Below are 19,791 nucleotides of genomic sequence, written 5' to 3'. Positions count from 1 at the left end.
CTGGTGAAGGGTCAGGCCTGGGAGGAGGGGAAGCATTTGCGTGGTCTTCTAAAGTGCCAGTACTAGGGAATCTCTTATTTTTTCTTAACCGTTGTTTAGCCTTCCCCACACTCCTCTTTAACAAGGCCCTTACTTTTCGCCCCACAAACCACTTGCTGGTTCGCCACCCATTCTTACCCCCAAGTTTACCATGACTCCCCCTCTTATGGTACAGGCCACGACTGCTGTCTGAGTTACACAGACTACCTCCTCTCTGAGTAAAATTTACCCTTTTGCTCTAGTAGTAATCATGCTCTTTCAAAGCACTCTGCACACTCTTTCTGAGATGTATATGCTAGCCAGCACCACCCCAAGCCCCAAAAAGAGGGTTTTTCACAATCATGATCTCTCAAGATAAGGTGTTAATACCCACCCCAAAAACTTGCCCTCTATTTTTTGCAATAATCATGATCTTTCAAAAAAGGAGAGAGACTCTCCACTTTCTCTAAATTGTGTGAGCAATCAGTCCTGGGTTTCTTATTCACGGGGTCCAGATCATCTCTTCTGGGAGTATGAATCCTTGTCTCTTTACATATGGTTTTCTCAGAGGTATGTGGCTTGTTTTTCCTCTGACGAACCCATACCCTTCTGTTCTGTCCCGGTGGTCTTCTGATCCTTGGGTGTTATGATCTGCAGGCTGAGCATTTCTGGGTTTTTTTGCTTGTGCTTTTAGAGGTCTCTGCCCAGGCCCCCGCTCTTCTTCAGTAGTGGTGCGTGTGATCACTTAGGAAATATAAAATTTACATCTCAGCATTGAGAATTCACTTTCCTTACACACTACAAATTTAAAATTTGCTTAACCCCTACAACCAGCTTCTCCCACAAGAAACACAAAGTTTCAAAAGCTGATTTCAGAAAAATTACCTTTTACTACTAGATAAAAACATGACTGTATGCGTTTGTTCTGCTTTTCTATTTTAGAAGAAGAGGTTCTGTTTGAAAACAAACAGTTACAAACAGTTGTTATAACTTAGTGTGATTATAGTAACACAGCCACAAATAACCCACCATTTTAAAATAATTTTTACCTTGCTGTGGTAAAATTGCATGAGGCTTTCCCAATTCATAAGCTCTCTGTAATATAAAAGAAATGATACAATAAGTCCTCTGTATTAAAAAATTAAATAATACAGTAAGGAAAATAGTGTATGTATGAAGTAAAATATAACTGTTTTAAAATAGTCGCCACTAAAAGACAACTCCACCCCTTTAGTCTTAAAATATGTGGAGATCTGTACACACCGGTCAGGTTTTTTTGTTTTTCGGGGGGGAGGGGGTGTTGTTTCGTTTTGTTTTTGATCTGGTTTATCTTTATGATACACACCTGCCACCCCATACCATACACAGTCTGTGAGAATATATATTTTTAAATTCAGTCTTTATTTCCATCAAAAATGTTTACAATATTTACTGATTAATTTTGTTAAACCTTCTTCTAAGAAGTATTTTTTTTATCATTTCCTGTGCCCATTAAGCCTTGTCGACCGTATCTTTACAACAGGCCTTTTGGTAAAAGATAACTCCTTTAGTCTTAAAAAAGAAGAGCTCTGAACACACTGGTCATCTTTTTTGTGGTCTGGTTTATCTTTATAACACACACACCCCCACCACCTCCATACCATACAAAAGCTGTGAGAATATATATTTTTTAATTCAGTCTTATTTCCATCAAAAACTTTTACAATATTTACTAATTTATTTTGTTACCCCTTCTCCTAAGAAGGGTTTTTTTTATCATTTCTAGTGACCATTAAGTCTCATTGGTTTTATCTTTACAAAAAACCCTGTATGTATGTGATTAGAGATCCAAGACACTAAAGCAAATGCTAATCTACATTAGATGAAGAAAACTGTTGATGTGCTTTACAACCTCACATCCCCGGTATCCCACCAAGATCAGCAAAGATCTAAACCCTCTCATTTTAAACTGTTTTTGCTAAGCCCTTCTCTTAAGCAGGGTTTTATAATCTCTAGTACCAATTCAATATGGGGTATGAGCGTTTTATCCTCCTCAGTGATCAAATCATGAAGGGCAGCATTAGGATCTTCTGCAGAATACACAGCATTTAGAAGCTCTCTAACCTGAATTAAATGTTTCTCAGTAATTCTGAGAACGTTTGTAGCAAACCCAATGGCTATAACAGCATTGAAAATGCTATCAAGACACATTTGCTGGAAAAGTTCCTGAATTATTTGATTTATGTCTTCATCTACCCAAGTAACATATTCGTGGGCTTCTTGACTCCCTAGGTCAAATGTACACCCCCAGCATAGGTCAAAAAGTCTCTTCCTCAAACAGTATTTCATTATTCCATAAAAGCAAACAAAGAGACTTCATGAAGACTTTACATTCATGACTTGTAACAGGATCTATTGATTCAATGCCTAATTGTCTTCTGAACTCTTCAGCCTCATCCAGTCTTTGTTCTCTGCAGAAGCATACACTTCCTTCTGGTGTACTGGTGAGTAGGTCTTGCAGAGTCATTAAAAAGGCTTCGTCTAACTGCAAAGGAGTTCAAATAAAGGACTTAGTTAGCTACTGTTTAATCAGTGCTTAGCTACTTCCAAACACACACATGCCATGAAGTGAACCCATACCACTGCCCTCAAAATCTAAGTCCCCCCACAACCCTGCTCCAAATCTCTTACCAGTCTCTCCTCTGCAATGACCTCTACTTCACATGCAGGCTCTGGCACAAAGATACCATCTTCCAAATTCTCAACATCTGCTTCAGAGGCTTGGGCCTCCTCCATTTGCCTGTTCATTGGGTCTTCCCAAACAGGTGTCTCAAAGATTCTTTGGGCTAGGAGCCTGGCCTCCTCCTCAAAACTATTTCTATGGTAACACTTTCTATGAGGCCATCTTGGGGTTGTGGTGAGTGGGCCTATAGGAATTGTGAAAGAATCCATATCCGCCCCTGCTTGCCCTAGCACAGTCTCAGATGAACAGAGGGGTCGTTTGGGAAAGAGATAGACCTGGTGGGGCTTGCAGCCTAAATCCCACCCCCTCTACTTGTTGCAATTGGTTCAGCAACATTCTTGGGAGGTCTGAGGCCTCTGAAACCCCCGCCAATTGGTTAGGGGTGGTGGGGCAGGTTGTCAGAGGGGTCACACCACCACCCTGCCACCCCATAGGCCACACCTGTGCTCCGGGAGGGCTAGAGCAGTCTAGGACCTGGTAAGTCATAACTGTACCACATGATCTAGGGTGGTTCTTGCAGCATGTGGGGTTGGGCTTTGGGGGTCTGCATGGGCTGTCATGGATTCTGATGTCATGGATCATGTGGTGATGGTGTTACACACCATGTGACTGGGAGTGGGGGCAGAGTTGCTGATGTCACACACCACATGACTGGGAGTGGGGGTGGAGTTGCAGATGTCACACACCATGTGACTGGGTTCAGGGGGTGAGGCTGGTGATGTCACGCACCATACAAGGGAAAGGGGTGGGGCTAAGGGGCAGGACTTTTGGTCCAAAAGGCTAGTTCTGCTTATTACCTAACCCAGCTGTGCTCAAGCTTTTGGCCCTGCGGGTCAGATAAATGACATTGGGCTGGTCCATGGGGTGGATTGACCCAAGCGCACCTAGATAGAGCCCCATAGGGCTTCAGTTGATCCCCACAAGATGGGATTGGGCATTGAGATCCATGCTGTCCCTTCCCAGCCTCATGTGCCAGGATCTGGGCCTGAGGCCTGGCACTGCCTCTTCCCAACCCTACATGTCAGGAGTGGGCCCTGGCAACCTTTAGTACCCCTGTCTGGCTCCACATGCTGAAATTGGGCACTCAATCTAGTGCACAGGGCCCAAGGCTCCCCCTAGGTCTGAAAATTTGGCAGCAAGGAGCAGTGCTACTACTCCCTCATTGCCAAATTTCTGGACCCATGGGAGCCCCAGGGGGTAGACCCTAACTGGATCTCTGCATGAGCCTCAGAGTTAATCCCAACAGATGATCTAAACTTTTAGTAGGGGAGGGGGAGGGTAATCATAACCAAGGATCCTGGTTTTCTTTGTTTAAACATCTAAAATTCTCTGATTTTAATAAATACCCAAAATCCATGTTTTTCTTCAATTAAAATGGAACACTACTTGAGAGAGAGAGAGATATCAGGTGTGCACAGTATTTTATTGATATATTTACAGTTTTAAAGCAATTTGGAAGCCTACCAGTGCCTCAATCATTATAATAAAATAAATTCTAAATTCCTGTATATTTTGGTTTTTGATTTTAGTTTTTTTAACATAGAAAATCAGAGCTCCCCCTGCCCCCTTCACTCACCAAGGATGCAGGTCCAGCTGTAGCTGTTCCCCTGAACTGCTCTGTGGTGATGAGCAGCTCTGATATGCCAGTGCCCTTGCCCTGTCCATGCTGTTGCCCCTCACTCCCAGCCCATACCCCCCAACCCCTCCCAGCCTTGCTGGTACCCTTCACTCTCAACCCATAGTTCTCTGTCCCTGCCAGTGCCCCTCACTCCTGATCCACAGCCCCCTGGCCCTGTCACTGCCCCTCACTCTCAATCCACAGGCCCCCACCCTCCAACCCTGCTGGTGCTCCTCACTCCTGACCCACTGCCCACCACTCCCAGCCCCCAGCCCCGCAGTCTGTGGGGAATGAAGTGGGAAAGGCATGTGCCCCCCCCCAGTTTTTTGCACCCACATAGCAAGGCGCATGACTCCAGCCTGGCTGGACCAGCTCCAGACAGGAGCTGCCTCCACGGCCCAGCAGGCAGGAGCCAGTGCAGGAGGGAGCGCTATGCTTCTATGGATGCCAAGGTGAGGCGCAGTGGCAGCATGGAGTTGTGCCCCCTGCTGCTGCCAGGTGGGCAGGAGGCACCTCACTTTGGCGGCCATGGCAGTACAGCATTCCCTCCTGTGCTGGGTCCTGCCTGCTGGGCCACAAAGGTGGCTCCTGCCCAGAGCTGGTCTGGCCAGGCTGCAGCCCTGCACCCCGCACCCCACACCCCACTGGGTGCAGAACTCCAGTGGGGCATGTGCCCCCAGACCTCCCAACACATTGCCTATGCCCCCCTGCCCACATCACATATGTCCCCAAGCTCCCATAGACTTACTTGGAGGGATCTGCCGGAACTTTTCTCCACCACTGCTTGGCTTCCACATGAGTGTGTGCACATGCACATTAGGGCTGTGCAAAGCTTCAAGTGGTCCAATTCAGAGGAGATTTGGCCCAATTCAGCCAAATCTGTGAATCTGAATCGAATCAGGGGACTAATTAAATGGTCCAAATCAATTCAAAACTCTCCAAATCTTTGGAAAAGGTTTGGAGAGCTTCAGTGATTTGGACAGCCCTTGGTGGCTGCAGCAGGGAGCTGAAGCTGGACTAGGAGATGGTAAGTAGGGGCTGGGGAGGGGAGGCTGGAGGAGGGGGGAGGGGACTATGGAGGGGACCCCTGCGAGCCCCCATCCCCACCTGCTCCCCCAGCCGTATCAATGGCTGCCCTGCCCACCCCAACTCCTGGTGCTTTAAAAAAAAGCCCCCACTCACTGGGTGCTGCTAGGTTGGGGGGGGATGATCCCTGCTACCCCCTACTGCTCCACGCTCCCCTCCTGACCTCCCCATCACTCCCCCAGCTCCCCCCCCAGCTGCCCACCCTCCCCAGCTCCAGCCCTTTAAGAAAAAAAAAAACAGAAAAACCCTGGGACTCACCGCTTCTGCAATGGCCTTGGGGCTTCGGGGGCTTGTGGAAGAACCCCCCACATGGTGGGGGGCAGTGGGGATCACCCCGTGCCTGATAGGAACAGTGAGTGTGGGGTTTTTCTCTTTTTTTTTCCTTAAACGGCTGGAGCTGGGGTGGGTGGGGCAGCCATGGCGGGACTGATACAGGAGGGGTGAGGTTGGGGGTTTGTGTTGAGCACCCATGCAGCATGAGGTAGTGGGGGACAGCAGGGATTTTTCTCCTTTAAAGGCAAAAATCTGTTTTGTCACATTTTTCTATGGCAAAAGGAAAACCCCAACCCCCGATCATAACATTACAAAATATGTTAGTCATTTGCAAATTCCACTATGGGAACTCATGGAAATAGGCCTTCACTTACACACACACTATATCATTGGATACCGTTTTAACAAAGGTGATTATTACAAAGCTGCAGCTGCCGCAGCTCAGTTCCCAGGTTGAAGGTCTGCTTTCCTACCATGGGAAGCTCTTGTTCTTCCCTCATGCCTGCCATTCATCCTGATACTCCCAGCCTGGTGTTTTTCATGCAAGAAGCAAAAGTAGTCTCCATGTGCTTCTTTTTTCATGGCTTTATGCCAAATGCTTCCCATTCTCCTATTCAGAACGTCTGTGTCACCCAGGGAGGCTCTGCTGAGAAATTATATCCTATGAATGATATCCTCATTCATTTCTTCATCTATCCTTCCTACTGAGTGACCAGATTTCTTCTGTACAAACCAACTTCCTAGGTAGCAAGATCACAGCATGAGGTGGTATGGCTGCAGGCTTCATGCCTGTAAGAAAGGGGACAGTGACATATTTAGAGTAAATTTATATTTGAGAGTCTATTGGAAAATCTCTGAGAATAAAGTTTCTGCTGCTTGAAACACCCAGTTTCTCAAGTATCAAAGTATCATACCAGCTATTCTGGCTGCAAACTACTGAAACTATAGTATGAACATAAAAAGCTTCAGGAAAGAATGACTGCATTCAGCCTAAAGAAAGGCATTCCACAGGTGCAGATCTAGTTTTCTTAGAAATACTTATCTGGGTTAAGGTTTATGCTACCTTAAACCTTAATCCCACAAAAGTCAATGTTCTTCAAAGTGCAGTTGTTGCTGAGCCACATTTGACAGCAAAACATACCCTTTGCCAGTGCCCTCTGTGTCCAGTGCATAGAACTGCATGCACAGGATAAATCACAAAGAAAGTGTCATAAAACATTTCTTTATTATGGTGTGGAATTAGTTGTTTATTCACAGCAAGAAACGGATAAGCAGAAAGGTAGGAATAGCCTTTTTTTTTCTGTGTTACTGATGTTTCTTTTCATCCTGGGCACAAGTTGCCTTTTAACCATTAAGACACTGAAAAAATGACAAAAATCCCAAATATTAGTTTAGTTTTCATACAAATGGACATCAGGTTGCTAGTTAGACCAAGTGTATTCTTAACAGAAGATGAAACATGGTAACCACTGGTTTTCTTAGGAGAGAAAACTATCATTGTTTATCATTTTGGGGCATGTGACTAAGCATTTGATTCAACTGATATACCATATATGGTTGTTATGCTGTCATGTGTAACACTGTAGGAAGCCGAGAACATCCAAATGCTGCCTACAGGATACAGTCTTCCATAATAACATGATGTGACCCTTGGCTTACTGGGTAAAATTCTGTAAAATGAAGCACTTTCTATTTTTGCCTTTAATTCAAGGGTACATCTTGACATTCCACCAGGATCTCTTGTTCCATTTTGATTTGAGTGGTGTGACATAGCATGATGCAATTTTTAATTTGCACATGTTGGACTTTCTTGTTAAAAAGGGAGGTCACCAGAGATCCCCCCATAGAATTCAATGAGTGTTACCTCAGCTACATCTAGCGTAATTAGTAGTAACGTAATGTGAAGTGTATGAGCATAGCGCCTTGCAGGAGCAGGATCTGAAGCCTCCCCTGTTACATGCTGAGTGACTGGCCTCAGTTTCCGGTGAAGAGAGTTGAAGATGAAAGCATTCAGTTCTTCTTGGGACTGGTTCTTGAATTTCTTGATCTTGAAGTACAGATGAAGAGTGTTCTTCATTGCAATGTGACATGCATTAAACTCTTGACAGCCTTGATTTCCGCCCCCCAAGATTTCCTTTCCATTGAGTTTAAGGAGAAACCATGAAATCTGCATGTTTGTCTGCCTCCAGAACTTAAAAAGAACTATTGCAGCCTCTTTGCCCTTCATTTTGGTTTATAGTATACATATTTTATTGATAATGTAGCACATACATTTAAAGAAACCATATGCTGACTCATGCATTAAATGTGCAGCCAATGATGCACAACATGTTCTAGTCTGATGTCACTTTATAAATAGAAAACAAAATAAGCCTCAACAAAATTAATGTTAAAAATATAAATGGGATGTTTGAACAGAGTTAATTGCTGTTGTAGCATTTCATGTAATTTCATAGCCCAAATCCCTTATCCTCCCAAACTAAAGTTTTCCAAAATGCTCTTTTTAAAATATTTATCCCACTGATTGCTTGTTTTGAATTATATACAGTTAATATTATGGGCATAATCGAAGGTTTGTTGTATGTCAGTTTCCTAAGTTTTAGAACTAAAAAATATTCAGCTAAAATATAGTTTTGAAATAAGAAAGTCTTTCAACCTGCCATGTTCAGCTGTGATTAGATGTGCATGAGGAATTGAGACCGCATCATATTATTAAACATTAATCAGTGCATCATACCAATTTCAAGACAAAAGTTTTACAAATGTGTATAAACAGCCATTTTTCTTTAAGAAAATGATTTTAATATAGTAATGCCTGCTGGACTAATGTGTATTTTATGCTTCTTTACTGGGGAATAAAGAAGCTCAGGTTAGTCTTATAGCAACTGAAGGAATGAATGAACTCTGAAACATCAGCTGATGTAAAAGATGAAGAGCAATCTGCTAACATTGAAAATGTTTGCTTTGATTATCAAACTTCCCAGGTAAGGTAAGGCAAGGGAGTATCTTGGTACCTTGCTGGTCCTGTAATTAGATTTGAATTGGACATTAAAGAGCCATATTTTCAAATAGTGTAGAAAAAAAGGCATGTTCTTTTTATTTAATATAGCATGGTGGCATCCTCAGGCTCTATTTCAAGCTTCATTGAATTACATGCTTTACAAACTTCTGGTAAATTATAATCCCTGCTTCAAAGAGCTTACAATACAAAGGACAAGGTATAATTGGGTTAGGTAAGTAAAAACAAGCCAGGCAGAATGAAGATATAGAGTAACACAAATTATAGGATGTAGACAAGTCTTAGCCAATCACAAGCAGTCATTATGGTTTGCCACCTGCCTAGCCATTATTAGACTGTATTTCTCAGGATGTTTGACAGAGCAGGTGAGTGTGAGAGACTTCAAAGCATAAAGGTGGTGGTGGTGGTGGTGGTGAGGGGAGAGGTGGGGAAGAAGATTAGCATCCTCAGGGTGTCAACCTGGCAACAAGATGACAGGTCTTGAACTGACCTGTTTTTTTTAGTGCTTTGGAAGCTTGCGTGTAGGGTGATGGAAGGCAATAGTGCTTCATGAACAAAGCATTTGGTAAAACCACATAATCCTAGTGTTAGAGGAAAGGCAAAAAATACAGCATAGGGTTTAATCTGAGAACAGAAGCAAAAGTTGCTAAGAAAAACACTAGACCAAAGGTAACCTCAGGCAAAAAAAAAAACTTTGCTGTGTTGTTAAAAGCTTCAGTCAATTTGTTAAGAGCAAAGATTTTTGGGGTGTTGTGACATTTGCAGTATGAAGAAGAGCTTTAGCTATATAAAAGGCTATTTATTGGTTTGGAAAGGGTTAACTTGGAAAGGGATGGAGGCAGCTTGCCATCCAGGGCAGGAAGGAGCCAGTCTTCTTGGGGCAAGACGTCTCCTGAAAGGCACTGGTCCTTGAAAATGCTGTACTGGGCGAAGGGAAATATAGGCAAAGTATCTGGATATGTATCCTAATACAAATGTCTAAAAGAAACCAGAAGCCTCATCACCTCAATCATTAAGAAGTAGAAGCTCAGGAATTGACAAGAAGGACTTCTGGTGTTCTTAGTTTTCAATGTTATTCAGAAATGAATGATCCTAAAGCAATTAGACCTGATTTTCTATAGCCCTACACTTTTGTATACCATGATTTCTTGTGCATAATAGATGTAAAATGCTTTTCGTCTGAGTTAGTTGCATTATGCTTGCTTTGCCAGAGTTTTAGGAAATACGGCAGCCAAGAGTCAGACCTGTTGTCTTTAGAGAGAGATTAGGAAAAGATTCTAATGTAATTGTGTATAAACTACTCTGGGCCAAATTATAAACAGAATAATCCTGAGCGGAGTTGTGGTCATATACCTCTGATAAGAATTTGGCCCTACAGATCTTCGGAGAATTGTCTAGTAAAAAGAACTGTATTGCTGAAGACAATACACAGTTACAGTACAGCCAAAAGAAGCTGAAACCATCTGCCAAATGTTATTTGGAAATCAGTTTAAGAACACACCTTGAAATAACTGGTGTGATGTGTTTCACCAAGAAAAGCTGCTGCTTATTTCTCCAATACAAGGGTGATACACATTAATAAGTTCCTTATTAGGGTTCCAGTATTTCATATTACAAGCGATCTTTTACAATGGTATATTTCATAAACTGTCTAGACTCTACTTCTCTTCTCCGCACCGGCCTATAATGACCTCTCCTCCTTCTGCAGCACCCTGCTGCCAAAAAAACAGTACAGCAGCAAAGGAAAATGAGAGAAGAACAAAGCACTATAGGCATCAACCAGGCACCAGTAGCCATTACCACCCAGGCAGGTCTGTGGTCATCATTTTCTGAAGTGTAGTTTCTGCCACTGTAACCTTTGGTTTCATTCAAGTTCTGCTTACTGTTGTTCAGACGAGCGGGACTAGGTTTATGGGATAACAGCTTAGCAGATACAGACATCAAGGTAGAGTATACAAGCTTTTTGTCCAAACTGGTTGTCAAACCTGTACTTGCTGAACTTATCTCTTTTTCCTTAGCAAAAGGATCAGCCACTGGTGAAGATCTTGTCCATGAGTCTGTGGACAGTTCAGGTTTTTGGACCAGGCCACTTGTGCCGTGGATGTAACTATTTACTGCTACCAAACCTTGGCTCGTGGTAGAAGATGAAGATTCAGGTAAAAGTGAACCTGATGTGATGTTATCATGCTGGCAACTTTCTGAATCAGCGACCTTTGAGTGGTTTTGTCTTTCATATTTGTTGAATGAAGAACGGGTATTCAGATCCTTATAAGACAATTTCTCAAAAACAAGAAGATCTGGATCAATCCCTATTTAAGCAGAGACAAAGCATACATTAAATACACATCTCTTAGCATTACACTTAGCAGGATGTGCATTTTCACTTCTCTAAGGTAATGGGGAAAATAAGTAAATGCTATTTACAAGGTAGCTTATATATGTTATAGGGCCAAAAAGCCCTCAAGGCATTTTTAGGAGTTGTACACGTTCTTTAGGTGATATAAGGGAATTACCCCCACTTTAGTTTAATACATTGTTACCTGTTGTAATGTTGTACAAAATGACATTTCTTCTAGCCTGCACTATGCAGCTCTCCAGTGATGGACAATAAATATGCAGGCAGTTAAAGTTCTGATGGATAGTTTCATAATAGAAAACAGCCAAGTTACAGGAATCTATAACAAGAAAAGTATAAATGTTGAGTTTCTGTGAACATAATGACCCCTACATTTGCTTTCCATTTCTTTTGCCTACCATGAAACAATGGTAATAATACTGGAGAGTTGAATAGCATTTTAGAACAGAGGTTTTCATGCTGTTTTACCAATTCCCTTTGAGAATATTTAATTACATGTTCAAAAGCTAAGCATCTAGTCCAAAGCTAGTTTTCCATGACTACATTGCTCTACCCTTTTCTCCTGCAGTAAAGAAGTAGACTTACTGTTAGTGATTAAAAAAAAAAAGTTTCTTTTACCTCCTCTCATCTTCCCTCACCACAAAACTATTCCTGAACTAAGCAGGGCACCTTGCATAAAAATGTACTTGCAAGGTAAGGACTGAGATTAACAACAAAAAACTAGGATTAAATTGCGGGGAAAAGTGTCCATTTTTGTGATGCTGATTTTCATGATTGCTAGAACAGCACTTGTGGAAAATGCTGATATAACTATTGAATCTGAACTGAATGCACGCTTTAGAGATTAGATGCTTATGGTACATGTCAGCATAGTTCTGCTTAGATCACATGATTTAACAGAGCTGGATATTTACAATCTGCAAACCCTTCTAAAATGGCTCTGCAGTTTTTGATTGAGAACAAAATTGATGGTAACTACAGTGTGCATATGCATTGCCTTCACAACAATAACATGCATACTCCAGAATGTAGCATGTGTTACATTACACGGATGTTTATTTTAACAGCCTTATTTTTATGCTCATTCTAACTGAGAAATTAACTTTAAAATGACTGTTAATGCCATTTCTATTAGGAAGAGTGAGTAAAAAAATTACATATAATGTTTTCCCTATTTACCCTCTCAATGTCTTTTTGATTATCTGCTGTGGGGAAGAAGAAAATGTTTGTTTATTGCTAAAATATAGCAATATCAGGCTTGAAATAATTTCTCTCTTAATTCACTATTATTTGACCTTTATAATGCACCAGTAATACATTACAAATACACTTTGGAAATAGGCTTGCAGATATGAACAAACAGATTTAAGTGTTGTAAAGCAGAGGTGATGTTTTCTAAGCAGGGTGTCTCTGAGCATGCCCTTTGTCTATAAAGCATCTGAACTCAATAGCTTTCTGAAAGGATGCAATTACAGTTTTATTACAAATTATAAGTCACTGCTGAAATACACAAGATTTTCAGTCCTAAGCCAAATCTTTCTTTGCTCAGCTGGAATGAGGATAGGAATGTCAGCACATAAATATGTATTTTAAAAACTCTAATGAAAATTCAGGCAAAGGGAAGCATGATATGCTATCAAAAAAGAAAATAATCAGCAATTTTTCCTTGCCTGGAGTCATTCTTCATACTCTATTTCAAGCATAAGTCAACTTTCATCAGTCTCCAATTATTTGTCAGACTGATAAAGAGCTTGCAGTTAGTAGATGTGCACTTTAATAAAAAAGAAGATGGGTGCCAGAAAAAAAAAAGTGTGGTTGACATAAAAATGGTGAAGGACAAAAGTCCATTCTTTCTGGTTTCATAAAAATTTGCTTTGTATTATCCCAACTGTTTTAGTTCTTATTTAAAAGGTTATGGCAGAATTAAACAAGCACCTTTAGTTTGTATGTAGATATTTTGAACCATTCTCTGCATTACACATCTTACTGGGTCAGATGTAGAAAACTGGTTTCCATCTATATGAGAATTTAAAAGTCACTGACTGTTTAAGGAAACTGCAGAAAAAAGTACTAGTAAGCTTTTCCATTTTCTCTTCTAGATTTCTTACGACTTACATAAAGACACACCATAAAAAGACTTCGTTTTCCAAATATCTATTATAGAATTATATTTAATTTAATGTTTGCATTTATGTATCAACTTTATCTACCAGATCTTATTGAAATATTCATTTTTGATTAATTATGGCAGTAATTTGTATCCTTACTCTTAGAAGCTGGTGTACTTTAGATTTTTCCATGACACCGGTAAAGCCAGTGGAAATAACCTTTGTTTTTTGTAATGCTATTATGTATCAAATACTCTGCAACTTTATAGATTAAATCAGATATTATTTAAAAACACACAATACTTACGAATAGGAGTACACATGGTATTTCAAAGCAAGCCTTTATTTGTGAAATGTTTCAGAAGCAGGCCTCTTATCAGGAGCCAATGCAACTTTTTTTTTACGTTTCCTTTTAAATGGTGTTGAAGTTTCTAATGATTGTACAGCAAATGAAAGTTTCACAAAATTCTTTCATTTTAAGATCCTAAAAATGAATCTACTTTCATTTTGAAAAAATGTAATTTTTTGGTATATGCTCCATTTAGGTTGTTGGGTTTTTTGCTTATGGTAAAAGATACTGGTTTGAATGAGCTAATAAACCCATTTTTCCCCAGGCAGAAAATATTTTTTGCCAGAGTGAGGATTTTTTGGTAAGCAAATAAATAGAAATTCCCAAAGTATATATATATAAATGTTTTAATTGTTCTGAAGATAATAAGTTTAACAGATAATCTTAATGTGTTTTGTTTTGATTACTTTAAATTTATTTTTCATCTTGTAGTGCATTTCTCCATACTAGGTAGGGTGGGATAGCACCAAAGGATACCCGTACACAAGTGTGGAGGCTGCTCCAATGTGCTGGAAGTCCAGTTAATTGAGTCTGCTGGTAATTACTGTGCTTTGGCAGCCTCCTGCATCTTGTGTATCAGCACCCCCATGTTTAAAAATGTTTGACAAGCTTTAGTTCAAGTGCCTTTCTGCCATTTTTAAGTGTGGGGATGCTGATACACAAAATGCTGTGGCACTTTAATTAGATCAGTTCTCAGAGCCGCTCTAATTAAAGCACTCCCCCCAACCTCTGGAGCACGTGTAAAAGTGCCCTTAGAGACTACATGGTTCAGAGGGGCGTTTCATCAGATGTAAAGAAGGCTGTTGTCTACTTCAGACTGAAATAGCTAACCTCCTTATATAATAAAAAAGAAAAGAACCCTCCCCCCTGACATACACACACACACACTCACCCTGTACATCAGTGGAGCTAATTTATCTGTGCATAATGCCAGTGTCCATAAAGACTCACTTTTTGGTTTGTATTCCATTAAAACCTTGTCTGTTCGATCAAACAGTTATATTGGGATTTATAGCAGTAGTTCTGGTACTGACTACTTCTGTCTCCTGGGAATTGAATTGAAATCACTACCTTATTGCATGCCAGTCAGTGTAATGCCATTCAAAGCTATAAACTTTTGTTAATGATGTTACAGAGATATAGCTGAACCTGTGACTTTGTAATGAAAAATTCTAAACACCTTTATTGATTTCCTGACACACTGATTTCCTTTCCAGGATAAATGTTATATATTAGTAGAAATTTCTTGTTGGATATAAAAACCGTAAGCTAAATAAACAAAATATTCCTATATTGAATAAAGATTTTGCTATGTTTCTATAAGAACATGTAGTAATTATATATGCTAAGGCACATCTTGACTCTTTGCACAACATTGATAATTAATACGTAAGCTCTGTCAATCTGTGCTGGAGGTTGATGAAACTTATCCAAAACTTCCTCAGAATGTCAGGGTTGCTTGTAGTGTTATTATCCAGAGTCAGATGTCATTCTGCACCACATAAACTTAAAGTGCACTGCAGCTTTAGGATCAAATTTGAACACTCCGGAATCCCTTTATAAAGTCCTCTACTTTCTGCAGCGGTACAGAGAAGCAGTATAGTTTTGTGGTTTAAAGCTAAGAACTAGGAGTTCCTGAGATCTGATTTCATCTCCAAGGTTTATGTTTTGTTTTTTGGGTTTTTTTCTTTTTAATGTGCCCTGGCCAACTTTTCTCACTTGTTTAAATTTAATACCATTTATTATCGGTATTGTGGTAGCACAAATGAGCCCCAATTGCATACCAGAAATATAGTACAAACATCAAACAAAAATGTGGTCCCTTCCTCATGGAATTCAGTCTTGTTAATCTGCCTCAGAGGGCGCATCTACACAGAACATTTACTGCTCCACAGTAAAATATCACCATCTACACATGTAGTGCTATTAGGATGGAGTAAAGTAATTAACTCCACCACTTGCATTTACAAGTACTATCCTGTGGTGTTCTTTACTCTGCTGCGATACATATGTAGATGCTGATGGGGCTGGCTGGGGTATGAGGGTGCTTCAGTTCAGGGACTGCCTACTAGCTAGCCCCACAATGAAGCACCCTCATGCCCCAGCCAGCCCCTCCGCAGCATGTTGAGCTGGGTCAGAGCAGCCCCGGGCTGGCAGACTGACCCCCTGGTCCTCCTGTCAGCCAGGCTGCTTTGACCCAGCTCGATATATTGAGGTCTCAGGCTGTAAATGTGGCACATGCGAGCAATAAATTCCATTGCAATATGCACCAGAGTTTCTTGCTTTGCCTTAATAGCATGTGTAGGCATGTACAGAAAGCCTGATTCTTTCACCCATATCCAGGCTGCATATAGCTTATTCCATGAGTAGACCCACTGACATTGATGGTCCAACTTGCAGAGTAATGTTCTACTTAACCTGAGGGGAACTACTCTCAAAAATACTGAGAGACTGTTACTTAAATAGTAATATTATTAACATGCACCCAGAAACAAATTTTGTACTGGGAAACAGAATTCTTCCATTTAATCAAACTTCAAAGGTTTATGAAACCAGACACTAAGAATATTTTTTTCTAATAATTTAATCATTTTTTTCTAATTTGTTCTTCCTAAAAGTTCACATAGTCAAAGTTACTTCTATGGAGGCAAAGGAGGGACTTGGGAGGGAAATAATTAAGATGTATCCTGGCTTTCCCGCCTCAAAAATGTATTTGTTCTTTAGAAAGATAAGGCAGTGTTTAAAAATCCTAAAAACCCAAATTTCCTCATGTGCAGTAATTTTAGTATACACTTCTGGGATCTGAACAAAAGCAGATAATAGACACTTACCGTTCTTCAGAAGGCAGCAGGCTCTGCTGCACTGTTGGGCTGTGATTTCTGTGTAAATCTTCAGCACCTGAGCTCCCCATTTCTGAGATTCCTCCAGATCAATCAGCAAACCTGGGAAGCGTCGGATCCAACAGTTTTTGTAAAAAGCAGTGGGTGAGCAAAGTGAATCCGACTCCCACACCAATCCCAGAACCAGCAGCACTTCTGCTACTACTCCCAACAGAAACATTTCCTCACTTTGTGGGCTTAGTAAGAGCCATTTCTCCAGCACAGATGTGCAGAGGACAAGTCAGCATTTTAATAGCAAATCTCCTGGAAAATGCTGACATTGCCAGAAGAAGGAAAAAGTTTCTTTTAAAATGTTCCCATGATTCTGTTTGATGGACATAAGCTGAAAGTTTGAAGCTGTTTTCTGAACATGTTGATTTTTTTTTCTTTTGGACTTTAGATGAATTTTTCGGAGCCAGTAGAGCTTCTTGGTGTCTCTTTCAAACACATACCATCTTTAGTCATTCAGAGAGCTGGACCTCAGGATCATGAATCTGCCACCTTTGTCCTGTTAGATCAAACTACTGTGTATCTGTGAATAAACACAGAATAATGATGAGCCAGAAGATGGTTTCACCACAGCTTTCTAAGGGAAAATAGCTACTTGTATCACTTGAGGTCAGCAGAATCTTCCTCTTATTCAGGCTTGTTATAAATATTTGATACAAAGGCTGGATTTATTTCTATGCTTATTTAAATTCAAATATTTTTAAAAACCTATTTCCATGGTCTAGCAACCAGAAGTGGGAGGCTCTCTCCTTTCCAATCAATCCTTTAAAATTTTTTTTTATGTATGTTGTGGAAACCCACTAACTATTGATGGTGAATGGAGGAAACTGTCTTTGGATTGACAGAACCATTAACTCGTCTTCTTCTCTAAGTTTAGTGATATCAAGAATTCAGCTTACATCAATTTTCCTCCTTATACTTGAACGTGAAGAAGGCCTGGCTTTATAAAATATAAACCTGTAATAGAAAGTGGCTGGAGTCAGTGCTTTACAATTCTTCAAGTCCCTGTCTTTCACATAGCAGCTGACACTTGATTTTTTTGAACATCTGTTTGATTCCCTAATTTCCTGGTGCATATGAGTATTGTTAAACGGCTTTAGATATTATATCTGTTTACAATTAAAGGCTTACATGTCAGATGGGGAAAAGAGAGGCAAAAACTCTATCATTTTACTATACTATATTTTAGTATAGTGTTACTATATTTTATGAGTGGGGTTGTGATCTATCCTTAAAGATGGGTTCAAGGAAATTCCTCAGGTTGTATCTAGCAGCATCAAAATATATGGGATGCTTTCATGTTGCTTTAATACTAACACTTGTGTGAACTACAGGTTTACAGTTGGTATAAATCTTGCAGCATAATATCCCTTGGTCCCACGAAGGGGGTCAGCATAGTGTATGTGTATACAGAGCTCTACTGAAGTTTAATGCAGCTTAGCTCGGGTCCCCTTACATGAAGCCAGTAGCTAAACTGGGATCTTAGTTACTGAATCCAGTTACTGTTTATAGTCACATGGATTTCAATCAGGTATCTTCTGTAAATAAAGATGTTTCCCTGACATTTTAACAAATAATATTGGGACCATACATCCCTGGGATAACTGTTGCCTCAATTTTCCTGTACCTGAGCACAAAAGCCACCTGAGTAACAATGTCACGAATATGAAGATCTGTATCAGAATTCCATTGAAAACAGCATTTTGCTATACATTGGGCGTGTCTACATGAGACACTAATTGGCAGTTGTTGAATAAAACTGCACAGTAGCGTGTCACAGCACAAACAGTACAAGTATGCTACTGCGCAGTATTATTAGGCTACTGTGCAGTAGCATCACTAAAAAGGTGTTTGCTGGCACTACTGTGCAGTAACTCTGGTTACTGCATGTTTATTTAGTACTTGATTATACAAGTACTAAATAAATGAGCAGTAACCACTGCGCAGTACTGTCTCACGTAGACGCACCCATTGTGTATCTATTTGGTTTTATAGGACTGGCATGTGACAATTCCAAGTGCTCTTCTTTTGCTCTTCATTGATGTTCTTTCCAGAAAGCAAAATTTGAAGTAATCAAAACCTTATGAAGAAAGAAAGAGCAAATGAGCTGGTTTATAATCAAGTTTCTGTATCAGTCTAGATTTCACCACTTCACAGAAAAGCATCTTGTTCTCCATTAAAATATATAGATGTATTTGTGGAATATGAATAAGTGGCTCAGAATCAGGCCTGTAGCCTCAGAACCACTGTATTTTCTCAAGCCTTTATTGCCTTACACAGTTTATGTACAGTCAACAATTCTCTTTACTTTTCAAAAAGAAGTAGCAGTTATATCCTCAGTCCTGCAAGTTATTCCAGGTGTGTGGACCTCAGTGACCAGACAAGCTCCTTTGATTTAACTGGGGATCTTTGCAGGTTTGTGCAGGAAAAAAACTGCAGAATTTGTGCTTAAACATGTATGGAGGTGATCTAAATTTTGCTCAGACCCTGTAAGCATCAATTTTCCTGTATCGCATTCAATAGGCTGACAAATGTCGAAGTACCTGCTCTTCTGCTGAGCCCATAACCAAATGGTACACTGAGTGCACAGGTCTGAATGAGACCATTCAAGAAGGATGATGGATAAATAAATATTTGTGGGATCGGACCCCAAATGCATAACAAGTGACTGTCTGCATGTAACCACACTCTGCATATAACAATTTCAACTTGTGTTTTCAATTTTTTCGGCATCACAAAGCATAGGGATGTTGCCACCTGGGATCTCTTATCTTATTACCTCTATTTCTTTTTGGCCACATTCAAATTGACCACCTCTTTCCTTTGCATTAAGGTCAGATTCTTCTTTCTTCCCCATTCTGAATATGCTTAAGTAGCAAGAACAGCTGCAGAGAAATTCTAACTTTTCCCCTTTAAAGACGTGTAAACCAGTTTTACCATCTGAAGTATCTAAAATCACTCTGGGCAACACACACAGAAGAACAAATTCTTAAACTTGTCTATTACATTGCAAAGGCTTCACTAACTTTTCACGTAACTTTATCATAGGTAAAGGGGATGATTAAGTACATTTGTAGGACAAAATATTTACCTGGCTACCCCAAAACTCTCATAAGAAGCAACTATTTGTGTCTTACCTGCAAATGAGGATGTTCCATGTGCTCCTGAGGGAAGGGATGTAAAGATGTTTTCTGTTGGCAAAGAAAGTCTGGTCAGTATCGGAGCCGTACCTCATGTTGTTCATAGACTATCAAAAAATTGCTTTTAGGAAACTAATCGATAATTTGTTTGAGAACATGGTCATCTATAATCCTCCTACAAAAAAATCTGTAAATGTAGCTGCAACAAAGGAAA

The 19,791-nt window shown here is 40.3% G+C and overlaps 1 protein-coding gene and 1 long non-coding RNA gene across 2 annotated transcripts; both read right to left on the bottom strand.

The window, feature by feature from the left end:
* Window positions 1-638: 638 nt before the first annotated feature.
* Window positions 639-1,108, bottom strand: LOC109316047. Its single transcript, XR_002102646.1, has 3 exons — window positions 1,068-1,108; window positions 904-971; window positions 639-762 (listed from the first exon to the last, which is right to left on the bottom strand). It is a non-coding gene; the product is annotated as an uncharacterized LOC109316047 (long non-coding RNA).
* Window positions 1,109-9,782: 8,674 nt separating this feature from the next.
* On the bottom strand, window positions 9,783-17,164 carry MANSC4 (MANSC domain containing 4). The gene is made up of 3 exons (XM_019544249.1): window positions 16,381-17,164; window positions 11,277-11,411; window positions 9,783-11,045 (listed from the first exon to the last, which is right to left on the bottom strand). The coding sequence occupies exons 1-3, from the start codon at window positions 16,607-16,609 to the stop codon at window positions 10,348-10,350; spliced, it is 1,062 nt and encodes a 353-aa protein (XP_019399794.1). The 5' UTR covers window positions 16,610-17,164; the 3' UTR covers window positions 9,783-10,347.
* Window positions 17,165-19,791: the final 2,627 nt, after the last annotated feature.

Source organism: Crocodylus porosus, unplaced genomic scaffold (genome assembly GCF_001723895.1).
Source record: "Crocodylus porosus isolate Cpor-Errol unplaced genomic scaffold, CroPor_comp1, whole genome shotgun sequence".
In the NCBI taxonomy this organism is placed as follows: Eukaryota; Metazoa; Chordata; order Crocodylia; family Crocodylidae; genus Crocodylus; species Crocodylus porosus.
Note: the sequence above shows the minus strand (reverse complement) of the source record. Positions and strands in the feature narration are given on the sequence as shown.